General features: G+C 49.2%; 1 protein-coding gene across 1 annotated transcript; it reads right to left on the reverse strand.

The window, feature by feature from the left end:
* Positions 1-8,476: 8,476 nt before the first annotated feature.
* Positions 8,477-11,371, reverse strand: APOA4 (apolipoprotein A4). The gene is made up of 3 exons (XM_079102862.1): positions 11,041-11,371; positions 10,605-10,731; positions 8,477-9,621 (listed from the first exon to the last, which is right to left on the reverse strand). Exons 1-3 carry the CDS (start codon positions 11,087-11,089, stop codon positions 8,637-8,639), a joined length of 1,161 nt encoding a protein of 386 aa, XP_078958988.1. The 5' UTR covers positions 11,090-11,371; the 3' UTR covers positions 8,477-8,636.
* Positions 11,372-12,111: the final 740 nt, after the last annotated feature.

The raw sequence follows: 12,111 nt of genomic DNA on the forward strand, positions 1-12,111 counted from the left end.
CACCTGGAAATCGCAGCTACTTGGAGGTTGTGGAGGGAGGTCCATGAGATCAAGGCCAGCCTGGGCAAAGTAGCAGAACCCATCTCAAAAAGAAAAAAGAAAAACATCCTCCACTCTTAAATGTAAGTAAACAACCAAAGAGAACCAGTTAGTTTAGGAATGAGCCTAACATGAAAGATAGAGGCCAAATCACACAAACAAAAAACACCCAAAAAGGAACGTGGAAAAATGGAGCCTACGCAGAAAGAACATTTTCAATGTCATTATTATTGTCAGAGAATTAAAAGAACACGTTATATCAATGAAAAAAGAACAGGATAGTATAAAAGACCATTCACAAAACAATAATGATGGTAATAAAAACCCTTGTAAATTTTTAAAAATAAGAGAAGTAAAAACAAACAAACAAACAAAAAATAAAAAACTGAATAGAAAGTGAAGAAATATCCCAGAAAGGAAGATTGAAGATGTCAGAGAAAAGATAAAAGCATTAGAAGATCTGTCCAGGAATGTCCTATTGTTGGAAGAGATGAAGGAAAAGTGCTACAATTCCCTAGAGAAACAAATCAGCATTATCTGGTAAAGACTGAACAGACGTATACCATATATCTAAGCAAGACAAGAAGATTTAAAGACATTCATTTATTCAGCAAATACTTATTGAGAACCCAAAGTTCATTGTGCTAAGCACTGGTTACACAGAATAAATAAGATACACAAGACCTCTGCCCTTTCAGAAACCAACCAAGATTCTTCATCTCCAAGCATCTGTGAAATGTGGTGTATCTCTGACTCAATTGTCCCCTATAAGCTTTGGGGTTACATGGAAGACTCTTTGGGCAGATTTCCTGTGTGCAGAATGTATGAATAAAAGACTAATTATGCTGTGGTTTAAAAGAGTAAAAATAAGACCCAAGTAGAGAAAAGGTACTGAGATGGACTCAAGTTTAATTTTAATACTTTCAAACTGAGAAGTAAAAATAAGACTAAAATATACAATCTATATTGAGAAAGAGTCTGTTGTTTTCTTTGTTTTATTTTTTGGATTTTTTTGTTTGTTTTTTCTGTTGGTTTGGTTAGGTTTTTTTGCCGTACTGGGGATGAAACCAGGGCCTTGCACATGCTAAGCAAGCACTTTACCTCTGAGCTACATCTCCATCCCTTTAGCAAGACAGTCTTGCTAAGTCACCTAGGCTGGACTTGAACTTATGATTCTTCTACCTCAACCTTCTAAGTAGCTGAGATTATAGGCGTACACCACTACACCAATATGAGAAAGAGCCAGTTTCATTTTAAATATTATTTAACAAAGTTGCCCAAAGACAGAATGAATTGTTTGGGAAGATGGTAAGTTGCCTGTCTGAGGAACAAGCAGGATTTATTGACTTAAACCATTGAGTGGTGCCTTGCTCTGTGCTAGACTCTATATATGAGTTAACTCTTGTTGCATAACAAATCACCTCAAAACTTAGTGTCTTAGGACAACACAAAGCATTTGTGAACTGTCACCATTTCTGAGTAGCAGCTTGGCTATGTGTTTCTGTTTGACACTGTCGGTGGGGTCGGGGGTTGTAAGCAGAATGGCATCTGAAGGCTTGGACGGGGCTGCAGATCTCTTCCAAGATAGCTCGTTAACATGGCTGGCAAGTTGGTTCTGCTGTGGGGTTTCAATTCCTCCTTCCTTAGACCTCTCCGCAGGGCTGTTCGAGTGTCCCCAGACATGGTTGCTGTGTTCCAGGAGAGTGAATGATCTGAGAGAAAGCAATGTAGCAGCCACAATACCCTGTATGACCCAGCCACCCTTGGGAGCATATATCCCGACATCCTCAACGCCAGGTCAGCTCTCCTTAGCACGGGAGGGTCCACACAAGGGTGTGAGTACGGAGATGAGGATCACTGGAGCTATCTTGGAGGCCATTTTATAAATACAATGACGAACAAATGGGGCCGGGGGCGAGCTCAAAAGACTTAGTCACAGTTGCGCTCATCTGTTAGAGATGATTGTCAAAGGAGTTGGATAGAATGAGACAATTCCCTCCAATCTATATCCTGTAATCGGTCCCAGGTCTTTAGTCCCCATATCACTAACCCCATCTCTGAAAGAGCAGCTCAAGCCCTCTCTCCCCTGACCTGGGATCTCAAATTCCCCCTCCATTATCTGCTGCTCATGACCACATGGTAGGATAGCCATGGCCCCACCCTGTGCACTCCCCAACAGGGATGTGGAAGTCCCCAGATAACCCCAAGTTTGTTGTTTCTCTCTGCAGAGCAAGGCAAGACCTGTGCCCCTCCTCCTGGGAGCACAGGGTGTCCTATGATAACAGCAGGAGGACACAGCGTCCCTATGCGGGAGCTGCTGTTGATCCTGCCGGGACAATCCCACAAGAGCTGCTAGTCCTGCAGGTACAGAGTAGCCCCTCAGGAGGGTAGACCCTCAGACCTCTCCCTTTGCCCTAATCAGGGCCACTCAGGGCACCAGAGACCTCACGGGTAGTGACTCCTCTGCTGTTCTCAGAGGACTGCTGACCTCTGAGCTTGGGGGATGGGCACAGGGGAGTGGCCAGAGTCTTAGCCTGGCACAGCACCCTGTGCCCAGGTCTCCCTGTGCTCACATTCCCAGGGGTGGCAAGTGCTTCAGCACTTGGAGAAGCTTCCTCTGTTCTAGTTTTAAAATAATACTCTTCATATGTTGGCTACTATTTAGAAGAAGAGGAGGAAGATGGGGGGAGGAGGGAAAGAAAAGAAGGAAGGAAGGAAGGAAGGAAGGAAGGAAGGAAGGAAGGAAGGAAGGAAGGAAGGAAGGAAGGAAGGAAGGAAGGAAGGAAGGAAGGAAGGAAGAGAGGGAGGGAGGGAGGAGGGAAGGGAGGGAGGGAGGGAGAGAGAGAAAGGAAGAGAGAAAGAAAAAGACAGAAAGAAAGAAAAAGAAAGAAAGAAAATAACAAGGGTTAGAGAAGATGTGAAGAAATAGGAACCCTTGTGTGTTGCTGGTGAAAATGTAAAATGATGTAACTGCTATAGAAAACACTATGGCAGCCAGGCATGGTGGCACTCACCTGTAATCACACAGACTCTGGAGGCTGAGGCAGGAGGATCACAAGTTCAAGGACAGCCTCAGCAACTTAGCAAACTCTGTCACAAAGTAAAAATTAGAAAAGCTACCTGGGGAAGTAGCTCAGTCATGGGTTCAATCCCCAGGTATACACACACAGACACACACAGACACACACACACAACACTGTTGCAGTTCCTTAACAAATTAAACAGAATTACCATGTGATCCAGCAATCCCACTTCTAGATATGCACCCAAAAGAATTGAAAGGACAGACTGGAAAAGATAATACCTTCGCCCGTGCACAGCAGCATCATTCACCAGAGCTTAGTGGATGAGTTTTCTGTTTGGGGTGATGAAAAAATCTAGGAAACAGAAAGTGGTGGTAGTAGCACAACACTGCGAGTATAATTAATGCCATGGATTGTGCACCTAAAAATGGTCGGATGGTAAATTTTGTGTTATAGATACTTTATCACAATTCAAAAGTAATGCTAAAAGTTTATCTGAAATCCCAGTGCTATATAAATGTACAAAGAACAAAGTAAAACCCCTGCCTCTCAAGAGGAGCTCTGTGGTTGCCAAGGCTTCCAGATTTCTGTGTCATGGAAGCCAGACACTGGGATTCAAATACAACTGGGTAGAACCAGAGCGTGTCCCTGGTGCAGAGGCATCCCCCATCTGCACAAGAATCCTTGGCATCACAGGTTGCCGACAAAAGCTGTGTTTCTGGATGGCCCTGGGTCAAGTTCCATTTCTACACTTGCTGGGTAACATCCCTCACCATTCTGAACTGCCTATACCTCACCTGCTGCACCTTTTTAAAAAAAATTTTGTTCCCATTAGTTATATATAACAGTAGAATGCACTTTGACACATCACACTTAAATGGAGTATAACTTCTCATTCTTCTGGTTGTACATGACGTAGAATCACACCGGTCATGTAGTCATATGCGCCCATAGGCTAATAATGTTCAATTCATTCTACTATCTTTCCTACCCCCCGCCCCCTCCCGTCCCTTCACTCCCCTCTGCCTAATCCACAGAAATTCTATTCTTCCCTAGCCACCCAGCTTATTGTGAATTGGCATTCGCATATCAGAAAAAACATTTGGCCGTTGGTTTCTTGGGATTGTTCACCTTTGATGTCACAGTCTGTCGTGAGGATTGCATGAGTCAAGATGGTACAGACAGTGTGCTTTAAAAAACGACCTCATACTAGTAAGCATTGACATCAGCTCTGTTGCCATAAAAAAGTTCTATGGCTCCTGCCACTAGACATTTCTCATTGGTCAACATAGTGGGGAGGATTAGTCTTCTCTTTTTATTCCATTTTCTCTTCCTCGATCCCCTGTCCCTTTGCATTCTTCAAATGCCTGCACAGGGAGCTCATGAAACAGTTGAAGCCTTCTGTCTGTTTCGCGGTCTCCTTCCTGGCAGTTCCTGGGAACTCCTGTGGCAGACAGCATGCACTGTCAAGCAGCAGTTTCCCCTGTGAGGTGGCTCAGGTCTAGCTGTTCACCTCCTTACATGGTCACATACAGATACGCATGTGCTTTCCTTAAGGGGTGTGTTCGCCATCTTCCCAATACTGTAACAAAAACCTAAGATAAATTAACTTAAAAGGAGGAAGGTTTATTGTGGCTCATAATTCAGAAGTTTCCGTCTATGGTTGACTGGGCTTTCCTTTTGAGCCTGTGGTAAGGCCGCACACCATGGTTGGAGCATATGGTGGAGGAAGTTGCTCACCTCATGGGGGCAGGAAAACAAAGAGGGAGAGAGGAGGGCCTGGGTCCTCATATCACCTTCCAGGGTGGGTCTCCTGATTACTAACTTTTTCCCACTAGGTCTCACCCACTAAAGGGTCCACCACTTCCCAACAATACCACAGCAACCAAGCTTCCACACATGGTGCTTTGGGAGACAATTCAGATCCAATCATAGCAACACTGTTGTTTAATAATTAATTGTTAGGACTTTGTTTTTTTTCTACTTAAAATCTCTTGGCTATCTTCCCGTAAATAAAACCTCCCAAAACCAAATCAGTATGTTTTTCTTGAGCTCAGGACTCATGGAAGATCTGAGAGCAGATGTCAGAGAGCCTTTCAAAAGGACAGATGGGGCTGGTTGCCCAAGCTGAGAACAAAAGGTCATTTCCTAATATCTTTGGTTGTGCCATCATCTCAGTCGCTGGAAATGACTCTGGGGTCAACTGGGCACAGGAGACCAAGTCAACACCCTGGCTTGAAACCGAAGAGGAAGACTATCTTCCTTGAGTGACAGACCCAGCTCCATGAGGACTAAGAGCACCCTCAGACAAGCCAGCAGGGAGCAGCTGGGGCAGAGCAGAGAAGAAGGCCAAGGAAAGAGAAAACCCTCCCTGAGGACTAAGGCGGATATCAGTGAATGTTCTTGAATGCTAGCCACAGATACTGTTCCTGAAGAGATAAGTAGAAAGCTGAATTGAGCCAAATTGTTTTTAGGAATTTCAAGAAAATTTCTAGGAAAGCTGGAGCATTTGTTTTGGAAAGTAGACAATAAAGGAACTGAGGGGAAAAACATGGCCAGGATTATTTCACAGAATTAAACCAGTGAGAACAGTTCTGCGGGCACCTCAGGGACAGGGCAGCTCAGCTTGCCTGTGGCCACTTCTAAAACCAAAGCCTGAACTGAGGCTCTATCCTGGCTGCAAACTGCAAACAGAAAGACCTCTCCACCAACCCTGCTTTCACACCTGCTGGGGGCAATTCCATCTGATTGGCTGATCAGAGGCCCTGTCACTGACTCAAGGTGAGAGAGGCTGGCACTGTTAGAGTCTATAATGGGAGGCATCTTCTGAGTCCCCTCAATACTCATCAGAGAGCCGGGTGTGGTGGTGCTTACCTGTAATTCCAGCAGCTGGCCTGGGAGGCTAAAGCAGGAGGATCACAAGTTCAAAGCCTCAGCAACTTAGCAAGGCTGTAAGCAACTTAACAAGACCCTGTCTCAAAAAAAAAAAAAAAAAAAAAAAAAAAAAAGACAGAAAGAAAAAGGACTGAGGATGTGTCTGTTTAGGTGCCCCTGGGATCAATCCCTGATACCAAAATAAATAAATAAACAAACAAACAAACAAACCTTAAAAAAAACACAAAAACCACTCATCAGAAGGAAATCCCCCATGCAAAGCAAGGGGGCTTCAGAGGCTGGGTGGTTGTCTGAGTCCACGCAGGCTGCTATGACAAAATGCCAGAAAGTAGCCGGCTCATAACCAATAGGCATTTACTTCTCACAGTCCTAGAGGCTGGAAAGTCTAAGACAAAGACCCCGGCAAATTCAGTGTCTGCTGAGGGCATCTTCTGTGTTCATAGTGCTGTTTCGCTCTGTCCTCACATGTGGAAGGGGAGGGAATCTCTCTGGGGTCTCTCTTTGAAGGGACTGATCCCATTCATAAGGGCTCTGCCCTCATGACCTAAGTACCCCCTAGAGGCTCCTCCCCCTAGTATTATCGCCTTGGCAGCTGAGATTTCAACTTGTGAATTTGGGGGGCGGGCATCAACCTTCAATCCATTGCAACAGCCAAAAGCAATATTATTACCAGGAGACAGCTGCCAGGTCAGTGACTAGGGCGACAGGCCCAGGTGAGAAATCCAGGGGCAAGAGAGCGGGCATGTTCCATCCAGGTGGATCAGGACTATGGCAGGACTCTCAGAGGCATGCAGAACAGTCCTTGGGGCGGTGGAAAAACATAGGAGTCCCACCCAGGATTCCTACCAAGAACCAAGCTAAGGACATGCTAGGGACCCATGGTGAGGCATGCTCAGTCAGGTGGTCCTCACATGAAATCTGGGGCACCTCTGAAGCTTCCAGACCTACTCAAAATTCTACCCAGCCTCTGCCCCACTTCGTTTTAGTGCCCTGATACTCTGTTTCCCTCTCCAAAAAAACCAGGAAACCTCCAGGTGCCGGTGGGCTTGTCCAGGAGTGCTTGCTAGTGGGCCCTGCTAGTGGTCAGGGGTGGAGTTGGCCATCTTGCAGCCTTTCTGGCCTGGAGTGTGGCAGTGAGGGTAGTTGGGGACAGGGAGAATCAGGGGGGTCTCCTTGGCCAGCCCTGGTGGCCTCCCATTAGAGTACATGGCCTGGAGCTGGGGTGAGGAGGTACATAGAAAGGGGAGATTACACAGATCTGACCTCTACTGTGCTCCAGTAGTAAGATGCACACCAGTTATTGCCTGTTCACTCTGGGCCCAATGCGCTAAGTGCTTCTCACCCCTTGCTTCGTCAGCACCTCAGAGCAACTCTCCAAGCTGAGGATCATTATTCCGACCTTCCCAGAGGAGTTCAGTTATCTGCCCCCCATCACCAGTAGTCAGTCAAAAAGCCAGAATTCACACCCTGGTGCCTGATTCCCAAGCACACGTCCCTCCCAAGAGGCAGGTTGGTGAGAGGGCCAGAGCCTCTCCAGTCACCACCCTTGGGAGGGAAAGAGGAAGGCCCCGAACACCTCTGAGGAGTATGCCTCACAGCATGGTCAGGCCTTCTTCCGGGAGAGCCCTGCGGGGCTGACCCCAGCCTGGGGAGAAAAGTGAAAACTAGACAGACCTGGGTCAAAGGTGATAACCAAGATGCCAAGTCCGCGGGGCAAGGTTCACCGTGGCTCATCTCTAAGGCTCCCTCCGGGAAGTCTGAGCCTCTCGGGTGGGGGTAGGGCCTATTCCAGAGGCTGTAGTTGCCCAGAGCTGACCTTGCTGATACCACTCAGGGCCCCTGAGCTCTGTCCCTTACCCCAGTGGCTGCAACTCCTTCTCCAGACAGGCAGGCCACTTGGCAGGAGGCTGCTGCATAAAGTATCCCAGGGCCCTGCAGGCGCTGGTGCCTGCTCCACCCCTGCTTCTTGGGCTCACCTATATCCCTAGACCTTTTTCCCCAACTCTGGAGACCATGGGTTTAGACATGGGTGGATAGATTTCTCAAGCAAGCATGAATCACGTTTATAACGGGGTGGGGTAAGCTTGGCTACACTCACCTTTACATAAATAAGTTAAAGGCAAGAACATAAAAGGTAGGACTGTATAGTAAGCTCTCCAAAGCCAGCGACCACTTCTAGGTGTCCCTCTCAGTGTGAAACCCAGTGTTAGGCACACAGTCCCACAAAAACTATCTGCTCATTGTCCAGAGCAATGACTGGCACATCAAGGATGTGCAATAACTGTTTGTTGGCTTTAGGACTTTATTTTGTCTTTGGAGGTTGTGTGACACTTTTTTCTATCTCTTCTTAGAGCACACCTCACATACTCCTCTCCATCACACCAGCCCTTGTCCCTCCTGAAGTTTCACCATCTCAGCCCTTGGTGTCACCCTGTCAGGCCACTAATAAGCTTTGTCAGCAGTGGTCTCCTTCCCACCTCGGGCCAGCCACAAGGAGTCACATGGCAACCAGAAGAGGCTAGCTTCTCAGTGACTTTATTGAATAGTGAGAGGGGGCATCGCTTTCCACAGGACAGGTGTCCTCAAGCGCATACAAGAAATGCTTAGGGACAGTCTGACAGACAGGCGGCAGGGCAGGGCAGGTGTCTGTGGAGGTGGGCGCGGGGCACCAGGGGCAGCTCAGCTCTCCACCTGGATGGGCTGCTTCTGCTCCTGCTCTTGCTCCTGCTCTGGGAGGGCCAGGGGCTTGTCCTGGCTCTCCTTTTTCAGGGAGCTGAAGAAGGAGTTGACCTTGTCCCTCAGGTCCTTCTCCAGGAAGCTCAAGTGGCCTTCCACGTCCCCCGCATAGGGACCCAGCTTCTGTCGGAGCTGCTCCATCTGCTGCACCAAAGCTCTGTTGAAGTTCTCCCCGTAGGGTTCCACGGTGCGCCGGAACTCCTCCACCTGTCGGTCCAGGTGGCCGCTCAGCTCCGCCAGGGACTTCTGCAACCCCTCCGTGTTGCCCCTCAGCTTGTTTTGCACATCCTCCGCCACAGGCGTCAGCTTCTGCCTCAGGTTGTCAGCATTGGCAGCAATCTTGGCCTTGAGCTCCTCCGCGTTCTTCTTCATCTGAAAGGCCAGGCCCTCTAGCTGGTGGTTGAGCTTCTCCTGGACATCCTGTGCGTAGGGGGCCAGGCTGCGGCGCAGCTCCTCCACATTCTGATCGATCTTGACCTTGAGCTCATCCGCGTAGGGTGTGAGGCTCCCCTTGAGCTTCTCCACATTACTTTCGATCTTGGTCTTGAACTCATCGGCGTAGGGCATCAGTGAAGCCTGCAGGTTGTCCACATTGTCGCGCACCAAGGTCTCCATGCGCTGCACATAGGGAGTCAGCTGTTGACGCAGCTGTTCCGCCTGGGTGTTGACCTGGGTGTGCAGCTCCTGCGCGTAGGGCCCCAGGCGCTGCTGCAGCTCACGCACGTTGTCTCCGATCCTCTGGCTCACCTCATTGGCGTGGGGCTGCAGGCGGGCACGCAGATCCTCCAGCTCCTTTCGAATCTCCTCCTTCAGCTTCTCTGAGTCCTTGGCCAGGCGTTCATGCAGCTCCGTGGCAAAGGGCACCAGCTTCTTCTGCAGGTCACTTGCATATGTGTTCATGTCCCCGAGTTTGTCCTGGAAGAGAGTGCTGCAGGGAAAGGGCACAAGAGGGCCACCATTACATTCAACATTAAATAGCAGGACCTTGTCAGGCCACCCCTGGAATTCCAGTCGCTCGGGGGACTGAGACAGGAGAGTCACAAGTTGGGGCTACTCTGGGCAACTTAGTGAGACCCTGTTTTAAAAGGGCTGGGGGTGTAACTCAAGGGGTAGAACACTTGCCTAGCATGTGAGGCCTGGGCTCAATCCCCATTTGGCAGGGAGGTGGGGGCCTAGTCTGTTTGTATAAACTCTCCTCTACACCCCTACCTAGGACAGGTGAGTGGTGAAGGGTACGGAGTCCACCCATCTTCTCCCTTGTGGGCCTCTCTAGGGTGACCATGATTTGAGGAAATGGATGCAATGGACTACTAATACATAGAATTTGTATCTCTGGATCTCCCACTGAGTTTGAGTGCCATTATCTACCATCATGTGATCTCAAGAAGTTTGCTTTTCCCTCCTTATCTGTGAAATAGTTTGGACTTTGAGGTCCCTCCCAGCCCCGGCATGCTGTGGCATAGGATCACATTGTGTAATAGAATTTTCTCGACCTTTGCCAGTAATGTCTAGCAGCATACGTGCTATTTTCCTTGTATGTGCCCAGAGGCTTCCCAGATACCCCCATCTGCTTTCTCTTGATTTCATAGGAGCCTGTGCTTCTGAAATGTATTAGAAGCCAGCTCACATGATGTTTCCCTCCTCTTTCTTCCATGAGCCTCATGGTGGTAGGATGTGGTCATTTGTCAAACTCTCAAACATAAAAGCAGGAAGACACCTTGGGAATTATTTGACCCAACCTCCCCATTTACACCTGTGGATGCCGGGACCAGAGAGTTCGTAGTCCCCCGGGGAGTTAGTGGCAGGGCAGTGAGGATCCTGTGTGCTGGAGTCTTGCCTCTAAGCTCAGCCTTTGCCAACCCTTGGTATGACCTTTAAGAAGCCCTGCTCTGTAGGTTACATCCCACTTACTTGAGCTGCTGGGTGACTTCTGACTTCTGGAGATGTTCCACAGCATCCTTGGCATTATTGCTGAGCTGACTGAAGTAGTCCCACATCACAGTGGCCACCTGGTCAGCATTGACCTCAGCCTGGGCACCTGGCAGCAAACAGAAAGCTATCCATGAGGACCCATCTCTTTCCTGGCTCCTCTGCATGAGCTCAGAGCTGCAGATTGGATGACGATGGGGAAGCCCGAGCCATTTTTCCCTCTCTGGGCTTAGCTAGGTAGCACCAGTGCCTGCCTATCACTTGGCACTGGCCAGCTCTCCTGTGAACTGCTTGGCAGCCTGGAAGACCCATGCCCAACTGGGGGCTGACAGACACTCTGAAGCACCCTCTGGCCTCTCCCCGCTGCTCCACTCACAGTAGAGCCTGAGAGCCCTGTCCAAAGACAGCTTCTACTCACTGGTGATGGCCACCAGGGCCAGGCTCAGCACCACAGCCTTCAGGAACATCCTGGGCTCCTCGCTGGGCGAGAGAAGTCTTGGTCGCAATGGATCCTTCCTGGAATCAGAGGGAGCTGCAGGAGAGGTCCTCAGATGGCTCACCTGTGCTGTGTCTGAATTGACTGACGCTCAGAGACTGCCAGGCATTTAAAGCCCCTCCAGGTTCCCTCCCTGTCTCCCTCCCCAGTGTGACTCCACGCTGGAAGGTGACACATTCCCAGGAGGCCTCTTGGACTTTAGTGACCCTAAGACTACGTGGAAGCTGACATCAGACTGGGGCTTAGGCAGTGGTGGGAAGCAGCTGGGCTGAGCTAGGCCCCACCCAGTGCAGAAGGGCAGAAGGAGAGCCAGAAGCTGGGGGAAAGTGTGGCCTAACAGAGCCCCTGAGCCAGGACTGATGCCCCAGAGGTCCTGTTGGCAAGTCTGGTTCTGAGCCAGGCTTAGGGGACAAGGTCCTCATCCTTTCTGTCTGCCCCAGTAGAGACAGCCCCCACCCCCACAGCTGCCACCAACCCTGACTCCATCTCAGAGGACCACACTCTGGACTGGGCCCAAGCAAGGATGCAGACAGGGCAGGGAACTAAGATCCAGGTCTGTTATCCAGGTCCTTCCAGGAGGAGGTGCCATGACAGCCTTTGGGCAGGCATGTGGGCTGGGCAGGATCCTGTACTGAGGGGGTTCATTGTACAAGTATACTTCATGTCCCACCACCGCCAAGCTGTACTACCTTGACCTACTTATTCAAAGTCCTGAACCTCAGTTTCTTCGAACAATGGGGTTGTTACGGATATTAAATGAGACAGTGTCAGTGAAGTAGGTGGTATGGGGCTTGGTACAGAGGAAAGACTGAAAAGTAATTGTTATTATTAATAATAATATTGTCTTCCTGATTTGGACCAAAGTGGGAGTGCAGTAGAAGGCTCACCCCTCTAAAGAGAGTGGCAGAGCAAGACCCCATCTTTTGAGGGTCACAAAAGATGGGCTAGAGGCAGGGTGACAAAGGACACGGCCATCTTGAGGCCTGATTGCTG

Source organism: Sciurus vulgaris (genome assembly GCF_902686455.1).
Source record: "Sciurus vulgaris genome assembly, chromosome: 11".
Lineage (NCBI taxonomy): Eukaryota > Metazoa > Chordata > Mammalia > Rodentia > Sciuridae > Sciurus > Sciurus vulgaris.

Excerpts from the sequence above, each read along its gene's own strand:
- APOA4 (XM_079102862.1), bottom strand. The coding sequence starts at position 11,089 with ATGTTCCTGAAGGCTGTGGTGCTGAGCCTGGCCCTGGTGGCCATCACC. Across the intron at positions 10,732-11,040 it reads GGCCCTGGTGGCCATCACCA|GTGCCCAGGCTGAGGTCAAT; the intron begins GTGAGTAGAAGC and ends GTTTGCTGCCAG. Across the intron at positions 9,622-10,604 it reads GAAGTCACCCAGCAGCTCAA|CACTCTCTTCCAGGACAAAC; the intron begins GTAAGTGGGATG and ends CTTTCCCTGCAG.